Source organism: Limulus polyphemus, unplaced genomic scaffold (assembly GCF_000517525.1).
Source record: "Limulus polyphemus unplaced genomic scaffold, Limulus_polyphemus-2.1.2 Scaffold1520, whole genome shotgun sequence".
NCBI lineage: Eukaryota > Metazoa > Arthropoda > Merostomata > Xiphosura > Limulidae > Limulus > Limulus polyphemus.
The window spans coordinates 81,728-93,172 of NW_013667130.1; the positions used below are offsets into that span (position 1 = coordinate 81,728).

At 32.4% G+C, this 11,445-nt stretch overlaps 2 protein-coding genes across 2 annotated transcripts in view; one reads left to right on the plus strand and one right to left on the minus strand.

Annotated features, from left to right (window-relative positions):
* The window catches only part of LOC106463937 (GDP-mannose 4,6 dehydratase-like), a 29,221-nt gene extending 20,480 nt beyond the window's left edge, over positions 1–8,741 (minus strand). The window contains exons 1-2 of the mRNA XM_013924025.2: positions 8,597–8,741; positions 4,889–5,021 (exon numbers count right to left, since the gene is read on the minus strand). Coding sequence (XP_013779479.1) covers positions 4,889–5,021; positions 8,597–8,656 — 193 coding nt within the window. The 5' untranslated portion in view covers positions 8,657–8,741. The remainder of the gene's footprint in view (positions 1–4,888; positions 5,022–8,596) is intronic.
* Positions 8,742–9,993: 1,252 nt separating this feature from the next.
* Positions 9,994–11,445, plus strand: part of LOC106463935 (diphosphomevalonate decarboxylase-like) — a 26,886-nt gene continuing 25,434 nt past the window's right edge. Inside the window, exon 1 of the mRNA XM_013924023.1 lies at positions 9,994–10,083. Within this exon, the coding sequence (XP_013779477.1) occupies positions 9,994–10,083 (90 nt within the window). The remainder of the gene's footprint in view (positions 10,084–11,445) is intronic.

Below are 11,445 nucleotides of genomic sequence, written 5' to 3' on the forward strand. Positions count from 1 at the left end.
TTATATGTAATAAGTTGCATATTAAGAATATAAGCATAAATTTCATCTTAAAAGTTCTATGTAAAGATCCAAAACTTTTAACCAAATTTTTACATAACGAATTTAAAAATGATAATGTTTAAGACTTTTTTATAACAACTTTTTTGAAAAATAAAAGAATAAATTAAATACTTACCTAATTCTATTGATGGAACTGAAACTTAAAAATTTTAATAAATTTGTACTTAAATAATTTGAATATAGATGATTCTTGAAAAGTGAGAATTGACTCGTACACAAAATAAGGAGACTTTAATATAACAATTGATATGCATCACTTCTGTTATATGCTAGGGATAAAAATATTGTCTTTTTTATCTTTAAGTTTTAAAACTGATGAATTTTCTCAACAAACTGAAAATTGCTCAGACAAGAATAGTTTACTTGTTGAAACAAAAATCCATTTAACTACATTTTAAGAAAAATTGGTACAATTTTTCTACCCACAAAATCTTGCTTACAAATACATGTTTAGAGATAGGCAATTAGCAGAATTTGATAATCAATTAATCATTGAGCTCATTAATAAATTACAATCAACTAATTGAGTACTCTCATAAGAATTGAACAGTTAGAATAATATGAAATCACAAAAGCTAATCAATTAGTTGTTTTTATCATGAGTCATGATACTAATTGATTAAGCTTAAATTAATCAATAATGATAAATCATAATGGCAATATTTCAAGTACTTGGATAGTTGGAATATAGAAAACAATAATAACTAATTTCAATTAGTTGTTTATTTTCATGACATTAACTTATTTAACCATAATTTCAATTATGCAGTTATTTTACTTGACACCAATTGATGTTATTAATGTTTATAGGTAATCAATTATACAGAGTTAATTACCCAGCTCTATACATGTTAGATATTTAACATTTATACAAAATTATTTGTCACTGCTAATTGTGCAATATTTGTGGTTCACATATTATAAATTGTAACAGTTTAGTAATTAAGATATCCTTTAATGTAAAATGTATGTCATCCATTTCTCTGATGTTTTAAACCAGCCCTTTCTGCTAACTTTAGCTCTATAACTCCCAAGATAAGACCTGCCTCTTGGGCTACATGTATATTAAATAGTTTTCTCAATTCTGCACATAATAATGCATACATTTACACTTTACTTGCAAGGCTTATATGCTTGAGAGTCAGTTAGAGGACTAGAAAAAATTGCTCTATGAGACAGAAGAAAATAGATCAGGAGTCAAGGGTGTAAGTCAAGAAATAGGTAATCTTAGGCTAAAGGATTTTCTTGGGAGAAGGTGAAAATGAGAGTGCTGGGTTTACAAGGGTTCACAGCAGTAAAAATGTTAAGGCTATAGAGTCAGGTTTAGTTAGCATACAGGTAACAGTTAACAAATTTGAACATTTGGATCCTTGCAACATGAAAGAAGGTGATCAATAGGTGTATGTAATATGGAACTCTCTTATTAAGTATTCTGTTAAAGTTATTTGTAACAGAAAGTACAAAAAGTCTGGGGCTAGCAAGTTGCTTGCCAGGACATTATAATGTATTGACAGTGTAGCTGCTGGTACAAAGGAGCACTCTTTCTTTGTAGCATAATTAGGAGCAAACATTGTTGCAAATTGCAAATGGAAAAAATGGCTTCAAAAATTTAAAGTCCTTCAGAGGTTTAGGGATACAAATAGATCTCTTATAAAAGTGTTCCCTCAGGCTAAGTGCAGGAATGAATTACTTGGCATGGTTCAAGGCTTAAATGAAAGATTATCAGGTTAGAGTAATAAGAGTGCTGGTTGGACCTGTGAGACAGTGTTCAGAGAAACAGTGAATTGTATGCTAGAAATGACCTCCACTTACATTATAGGGTCGGCAGCAGGATGTATGGGAAAGGTCTAAAGAAGTTCTTTGAAGGCAGTTTAAACTTGCATAGTAGTGAGGGGGTTTGGGAATAAACAATTTATGATAGCAAGGGAAAACAGGAGACTGAAAAAAAGATTTAGAGCATAAGTTAAATAATAGTTTTAAAGATAAGTTACCAATGTGGATGCCCATGAAATAGCTGGGGGGATATATGTAGGGGGATCAGCTTTTACAGTGTAAGTCAACAGACTAAAAGAATATGTCATGTGCGCTTAAATGCAAACACAAATTTACAATTTTAATAAAAAATTACTAAATATATTTAGTTTAACTACAATGTTAAGATTACACCATAACACACAATTTTTTGTGAAATGTGAAGGGGGAGCGAATGCCCTCTCTTGTCCCTTCCTGCAGGCACCCACGGTTACCAATTTTAAAGATATACACAGCAGATTCTAGAACAAGCTCAGTTGCTATTGTTCTAATGTTAGAAGTATTAAGAACAAAATTATCAGTTCAGGACTGAAGTTGAAATGGAAGATTGTGATATAAACATAAAAGGAATTACTGAAACTTGGTTATACCTGAAGAATATTTATAATAGAAATTTTGATATTCCTGGTTAGAAGTTACTTAACAGTGACAGACTTTCTAAAAGAGAGGGTGTAATGTCTCCTTACATAATGAATGACCTGCAACTTATAATGACAAAAACAACAATTAAGGAATGGAATATATATGAGTTACAATGAGGAGCTTAATGGACAATTGTTATAGGTTACCAAATAAGAGGGAAGGGTTATTGATAAGGATACTGATGTAATAATCATGAAAGATTTCAATTTTAGACACATTGTTCTGGATTATTAGAAGTCAAGAAGTGAGGGAGAGGACCACTGAAATGTTTCAGTATGTTTTTCTACACCAAATGGTCAAGAAACTAAGAAGAAAGGATGCCATTTTAGATGCAGTGTTAACCACTAATTAAGATGAGGTTACAAAAGTATGGAAGCTTTTGGGAATGAGTTAACATAGCAGAATCAAGTTTGATGTTTTGCTACAGATTGAGATAATGAAGAAAAATTAAATTTTAATTCCTAATTTCCAGAAAGCCAATTTTGAGGCCAAGAAACAAGATTTAACATCAGCTACTTGGGATTGTGATTAAAAATAAATTACTTTTAATTTGAGAGACCTGTAGACACATTCCCAACAAGAAAAGAAGGACAACAGGGAAGATCAAAACTAACTAACTTACTAAGTGCAAAAAGAAGAAAAATGAAGGAAAGTTTAAGAAACTTAAATTGACAGATAGGAATAAAAAATCTACAGAACAAAAGAAACCTAAGGATTTGTTTTAAAAAAAGATATTAGAAAATCAAAAAAGGCATATGAGAAACAACTAGATGATAATGTTAAAACCAACAACTAAGATTTTTTTCAAGTATGTTGGAGATGCACAGTACGTTAAAATGGTGACTGGACCTCTAAACAATTCTGAAGGCAAGGTTTTCTGATAAAAGCTATGTGAACTTTTAAACATTCTTCTTTTTGTTTTTTTGCAAGAGAGAATATCAGCAATAATTTTGACCCTGAGCATATGAAAAATATTAGAAATGTCCTCAGTCACATAGAAATTCATCCTTTGCTAGCAACTAAAAAGAATTAAGGGATTAAAAATACCAGATAGAGTTTCCCCCAGGAACTTAAAGGAGGTTAAAGATCAGATATGCAAGCCTCTCTTAATATTTATGTCAATAGACAGTGTGTAGAGCCTTATAGTTAGAGATTTGCCAAAATTACTCCCATTTTTAAAAAGAGATGATAAAAGTTGCCCTGGGAATTATACACCAGTTTACATTACTTCTTTAGTTAGAAAAATTATTGTATCTGATTAAAAAAAACTTTATAAAATCATTTAGTGAAGTAAAAGAGTGTTGACATTGATATAATAAAGGAACATCTTACTTTACAGACCTGTTACCTTTTTTTCCAGATATTAGTTATCTGGATGATGGAAAGGGTGTGGACTTGGTGTACTTTGATTTTCAAAAAGCTTTGGATAAGGTGCCAAACAGAAGATTAGCTAAGAAATTCACATCAATGGAAGGTACAAAAACACTAATTAATTGGATTGAAGGGTGGGTGGGTAAAAGAAAGTTATAAGTTTTTATTAATGGAGTTCAATCAAACTATAACCTTGTTATTGGTTACGTGCTTCAGGAGTCAGTCCTTGGCCTTTATTTTTTTTCTTATTTACATTAATGATAATGCTAGGGGCATAATTAGTAAATTAGCAAAGTTTACTGAAGATATTTAGGTACTACATGTAAAAATTACCGTGAACAGTTGGTAAGTTAGACAAATAATTAGCAAGTGCCCTTATACTACAGTAAGTACATTTGAATTATCGTAACTTGAATCAAATGTTTAATAAAGATTGAATGCACTCATTAAAGTGGTTTAAGAACAGAATCTTAGTAAAAAAGTTTGTTTTATTCATATTTATTTTGATGTATAGTAATAGAAACAATGCATACAATTGTTGATATGGTGATCCTAAAATTAATCTATTTTGGTTGACATTTCTGTAACTAATGATATAAAAATATAAAACTAATGATAAAGAAGTGATGTCACAATTTGCTTTTAAACACACTTTAGGAGGTCCATCCAATAGCTACTCAATAGTTCATACCAAATGCTGACACAAATTTTTCATATCATATAAGTGAATATAACCCAAACTTATATAATACTAGTTATAAAACTATAATCATTACATAGGATAAAATCAAGGAAAAATAGTTGCCATTTCTCTCATTCATTGGCTTTTCTGGTAGAGATAATTATTTTTTATAATCAGTAAATTAACTAGTTCTACTAGAGTACGAGCTGAATTTTGAGATGAAATTTGTCATTATCTAATTTTTTTTGTATGTTAAATGTATTAAAAAGACTAATTTTTGAGATACTTTATAAAAAAATTACACAAAAGTGATACACTTACATCCTTGTGTGTGAGTGAGAGGATCTTTGTAGAGATGTTGTATTCTTCCAGTGTTAAATGAACTAGAACGTCTTATGACTCCATGAACTTCATATCCTTTTTCTAACAGAAACTGTGCTAGATAAGATCCATCCTATGAGAAAAAAAAAAAGATGAAAATATGTATAATATGTGTACATTTATATTTTTAACCCTTGGTACTGTATAAAAGTACTCTTTTTCAAAACATCTCAATTTAAACATTATATTTGTTTCCTTGCTATACTACTTTAATATTTTACTTCATTATCATACTCAGTTCCTTCTCCAAGAATTTAAATATACAATTCACACATTTATACATATCAAGGCTAAAATTTTCTTTTTGAGTTTGACCACTAAAAGTTGCCTGTCACATTGTGTGTTGGCCAACAATTTTGAATATTGACTGCCAAAGTTTTAAATATGTAAAAATAACTTGAAATTCATTTATGCCTCATCTTGTGTCTATTTTATAGGAAGCAATAACATTTTCTTCAAAACTTTTACTCAGGTATAACTGATATCTTTTCTGGTTAGTAACATCACTCTTTTAGAACTGACTCAATGTACTTTCACAAATATTAATAAAACAAGTTTCATTTTACTCATGAATATCTTTTAATTTTCCCCAAATATTCTTAGGATCCATTGCATCTGCTTTGCACTTGCTGGTGCTTTTGATGTATGTCTGTCTTCTTGATATTCCACCATCTAATTACAGAAGGGGTTTATGAAAACTTAAGAACAAACTACAGAACTAGGAATATTTTTTGTTTCATTACATTACTTTTGTTCATGAAAGTGCTTGTGTGTTAAATTATACCTTTTTGAAAGCTACAGAAATTCTCTTCAGTAAGAAAACATCAGATAAACTTAGTTAGGTCTAGTGGGTACAGTAGGCAATGGCAAAATATTCTGATGAATGAAATCATTATAAATTGAATATTATTTTTATGTTTCTTGTACTGAAACAATGCATGCAAATAATTAAGTTAATTGTTTACTTGATTACTTCTAACTGCAATCATGATATGTTTTAAATAAAAACATTATTACAGTTATCAGTAATAGTTTTTATTATTTGATTTACAGTGTAAGATTACTGCATATTTTAAAACCAAACAAAACAGCAGCATCATGGTCATCTAGACACTAGTGATTCACCAAGTAGGAAATGTTTAAATTACCTTTAAAGTTATAATTTTCCAAAACTGAAAATGTATTTCCGATAGACACTTACCTCCACTCATGAAATAGATTTTCTCAATTAGTACTGCTCATTATAAGCACACATTTTCAATGCTTGCACCTCCAGCTTCTGCATATCCACATGCAAATGATTATACAACAGCTCTCCACCAATAGGAGTGTGACACAACTCCTATTGTAACCAGCACCCTCTCCACATTTGCACTCGTTTAACACTTTGAGATTGGTCATAGGACCTACACCACATATCACAAGAAGTGGGAAGGCTGGGTGAGAAATGTGAGAGGAGCTAAATATCTATCGGAAATACATTTTCAATTTAGGAAAATGTTAACTTCCGATACGATATCTTACCTCCTCTCACAAAATAGCTAGAATTCCACATTTTATTGATGGAGGGCCAATGAAAAAAATGATCTCCCCTTTAGGAAGCACACAAAGAGAGACTGTGAGATGTGGAACCAAAACAGAAAATATCACATCTCTGCAGGAGACTGCACCACATCTGATCCAGGTATTCTCTTTGCTCTTTTATGACTGTCACCAACATAAAAAGAGGAAAAACAAGAAGGAATCCATATTATCTATTAATGGAACCCATGGGCGTTGAGTGGCTAGGGCACGACAGACCATAGTGGTAGTTCAACCTCATCCAACACCTGGCAGTATCTGGAATTGTACAATAATTCCGCAGTAGGTAGAGGATCACCTACCTCTTTACCTTGAAATAGGAATTGGTAGGGAAGACAAGCTTCCATACCAAAATTAGACTCCACTTGCATGCATTTCCAAACCAACTAACACCTGATCCATCATGAACCGACATCCAGATGATGGTAGGAAGGTGGAAAGCCCTGGTGGGATGACATTTCCAGTCCAAAACCTAGTGGCAATGGGTATGTTTCTTCCAGTCTGTGATAGGAGGAGGATACCCGACCATACACAAGTGGGAATACATGTGCTACATCCAGCTACAACCAATACCAGAGTTATTGACATCCAGCAGATGGTAGGAAGAGAGACTACAAATCTGGGGTGCATCTCTAATCCAAAACCTGGCAGCATTGGGGCATTTTTCATCCAGTCCACAGTAGGAAGGGCACCATGCCATTGTCATGGTTATAATCATGGTTCAAATCCCCATCCCACTGTACATGCTCACCCTTTCAGCTGTGGGGGTGTTATAATGTGATGATCAATCCCATTATTATTTAGTAAAAGAGTAGCCCAAGAGGTGATGGTGAGAGATGATCTGCCTTCCCTCTAGTCTTTCACCACTAAGCTAGGAATGGCAAGCACATATAGCCCTGTGTGGCTTTGTGCAAAATTCAATACAAATAAAATTTCTTTGTGGCAGTTATCAAATAGCATATACAAATGCACAGAAAACTGAAACTTTCAAAAAACCACTTACAGAACACATTCAAAACATACAACAAACCAGACATGAGCCAATATCACTTTAATACTGTAAATGAACATATCACACAAAATCAAACACTATACATTCTCTCCTTCCCAGTATGCATACACAAGTCTAAACATACATTGATACAAGAACTTCAAGAGGACCAAGACAAAGAAACAAGCTTTGTAACTGCTTACATCACCTAAACATAAGTCATTACAGCAATTAAATAAACAAAAACAAAGCTACAGGAGACAATGGCATAGAGTATTGTTTTAACCACCTGACTTTTTTTAACCCATCCCTTAAAATTAAATCAGGGTCCATCCCAGTCTCTTGGAAGCATGCGAATATGTTTATGTTCCTTTAAGAAGGAAAACCAGCAAATCAACCAGAAAACTACTGACCAATCTTTGAACGAATAATAACTTAAATAAGTAACAGACTAAATACATTTCTGGAAAATAATTCACAATTACCTGAACTGAAGTATAAAACGGCTTCCGGAAGTCTCGGCAAACGACTGACCATTTACTGATTTAGTCACATTGATTAACAGAAAAATCACCAAGAGTTTTAACATAAATGAATGCACTGTCACGTGCTTTCACTAACAGTGACAGCTAAAGTCTAACAGTTATACACTAATAATAATACTAGTAATACAGTTTTCTCAATTTTCGATACCATTATTTAGTTTATTAGGATTACCAGGACCAGCTCACTGCCTCCCTAAACTGTCGTCGACTACTAAAGTCTAATAAAGATAAAATGCAAGTGTAACAAAATAAAACATTTCGATTTACATACGAGTATTCTATCAGTTTTTGTTTGTTTTCGTGAAATCCTTTAGACCGGGAAGATGGTTGTGAATGTGAGGAACCGCCGTCGGTCCGAGTGCCGATGGTTGAGAAATACCGGTCTAATACTAATAGTAATAATACTATTAGTATTACTATACTCATACTCATACAAATAAACTTTACAAATTATATTTATAACATTACTTCCGTTTTCACTAATAACAGTTATTCCTAATTATTAATAATATTAGGCTATAGCAAACTTACCTGACCAGTAATGCCTGTGATTAAAGCAACATTATGTTTGTTATTCAAATTATTATTCATTCTTGGACGGAATGTTATTATCAATGTCAGACTATAATTACAAAATCCAGAAACTATGGAATACAACCACACTCAAATACCAACAAGCTAAATCTGGTTTATCGTTCAAACGCACTTTGCGCAGCATATTGACAAATCACCGAGCCGGTTATGACGACATTTCCGTTCGGTATAATAAAACCTGGTACCAACATTACATTATTTAAACAGTTAAAAAGAACATTAGTGTTATTCGCTATTAACTTAAAAGAAGGAAATACTTTTTTATTTTCAAGTACATTTTATTTATTGTTTATTTTCGTATATTCCCCTGAAACTATTCAAGGGCTTTTTGCGCTAGGAAGGTTAACATTACCCACCGCCAATTATTTTACCAACAAATAACGCCCCACGAATGGAAGGGCAAGCATGTTTGGTGTGATAGGGATTCAAACCCACGACCTGTAATTTGCGAAACGAGCGCCCTAACCATCAGGCCATGCCAGCCCTGACAAGTTTTGCAAATTGTCATATGTTCCTTATTGTAGTTCTTTAACAAACTTTCAATTATCCTATAGTTTTGTTTCTGCTCCCCCTATCAACAGAACTTTCACCTGACTCCCAGCAGAAATTGTTGAATCATGTCAAACATCTAAAAAAACATGATCTCTTGTACACACTTGTTAGCTTTGATTGTTTTAATGAAGATTATCTCACATTGTCATACAATGTATACAGTCTCTTACGTTCTTCAAAATCAGTCAAATCAGAAAAATTGGATTTACTCAGGAAAACATTTTCTGTCCAAGCTTCTGTTATTATTCAGACCCTTCCCAGTTACTCTTAGGAGAAATCAATGCACCTGAGAATACCACAATACTACACTTACATTGACTCTACTCCATATTAAGTTTGCAATGAATTAAATATTATCACATTTGTTGACTTAATTGAATTTAAACTGAGAATTCTAAGTAATTAAATTATTGTTTTGTATTCTTAGTGTTCTGGTTGTGTATGAATACTTCGAAAACATTAACCACTTGGTAAGACTTTTCTACTTTGAGGTTTCCTGTCTTAACAAACATTTATTTGTAAATCTGTATTTGTATAGTGTAAACTGAAGGGTTTTACGTTTTCATATTTTGTCAGTCTGTTGTGTATAACATTGGTTTGGTTTGTTTTGAATTTTGCGCAAAAGCAACAAGAAGGCTATCTGCGCTAGCCGTCCCTAATTTAGCAGTGAAAGACTAAAGGGAAAGCAGCTAGTCATCACCACCCACCGCTAACTCTTGGGCTACTCTTTTACCAACAAATAGTGGGATTGACCGTCACATTATAACGCCCTCACGGCTGAAATGGCGATCATGTTTGGTGAAACAGGGATGCGAACTAGGACTTCATCGTATCAAGCCCTCAAAAATGGTAGTTCCCCCAATCCACCCTTGGTGCAATTTTCGCGCTACTCTTGTCAAAAAATAAAAGTGTTGTAAAGCACGAATTTGCGTTTTCCCAATTATTCAATGGAATACATTCGTTTTTCTTCCTTTATGAGTTACTGATCATGAAACATAATTGATCGTAAATAAATATATTTGAACTCTGGAATCAGATTTTCATAAGCGACACAAAACGAACTGAGTTTATGCGATCGGTATTTATTATTTTTCTTGTTCAAAGGTATTGCCTCATTCATGATTATTTTATAATTTTTAATCAAGTTAATATTACCATGGATTGTGATAAATAAAAAAAAAAACACTGACTATTTTTTTAATTCTTTTGGAGGTAATAGTGTATGCTTGTCTGTGAGAAAGCAATTTTTCCATTTAATAAATATTGCCAATATACCATGCCAGGTATTACTTTTATGTTACCGGATGTGTGTGGCTTTGAGGAGGGGCTAATGCTAAGATTGTTTTATGTGTTTTCACATCGTGTGAAATAGTAATGTAAATAACAGTATATTTGTTTTTCTATTAGAATAGTCGTAATAGAGACAAAAACTACTAGTTTTTGTTTAAACTGAAATAAATCAGTAAATTAATTACTTTAAAAAAAATCAGAGTAGGTGTTACTTGCCTGATGGCAGAAAGAGGTGAAAATGAAATGAAGATGATAACTGCGAAAGCGCCTGTAAATATTGCTGTGGTGAAATACTGTAAGTGGGCTTAGTTATATTTACATCATTCGTGATTTATTATTTCATACCAGTGGGGTGGGTCTTATTTTTTCTTAGGTACTTGCTATATATATTTAAATACTGACATTAAAAATCCAGGTAAAAATATAGGGATAAATTCCGATTTTAGCAACCTAATTTTATTCAATTCAACAGCCGCATTTCTGAAGTAAGTACTAAAATAGTAAATTCTATTAAGTTTAACTATAAGCTTAATCTTTTAAAGTGTTTTGTTTTTATCACTATCCCTGTGACTACTGTCAGTGGCTACAACCTGTGCGAGTACCTAGAATGGTCAATAAATTATTTAAGTTTGCTGATGATATTAAGGTTTTGGATGTTGCTGCCTGTGAAGAGGATGTTGCTGTTTTACAAAAGGATTTAGATCATTTAGTGAGTTGGGCAAATAAATGGTAGATGGGTTTTAATTATAATAAATGCAAGATAATGCATGTGTGTTATCATAATTTGAATTATAAATATAATTTGGATGGGAATATCATTAATGGTATCATGAAGGAAAGGAATCAAGGTTTTCTGGTTGATCAGTCTCTCAAATCATCCAAGCAATGTACTGTTGCTAGTGGTAGGGCAAATAGGATTTTAGGTTGTATCTACAGAAATATTG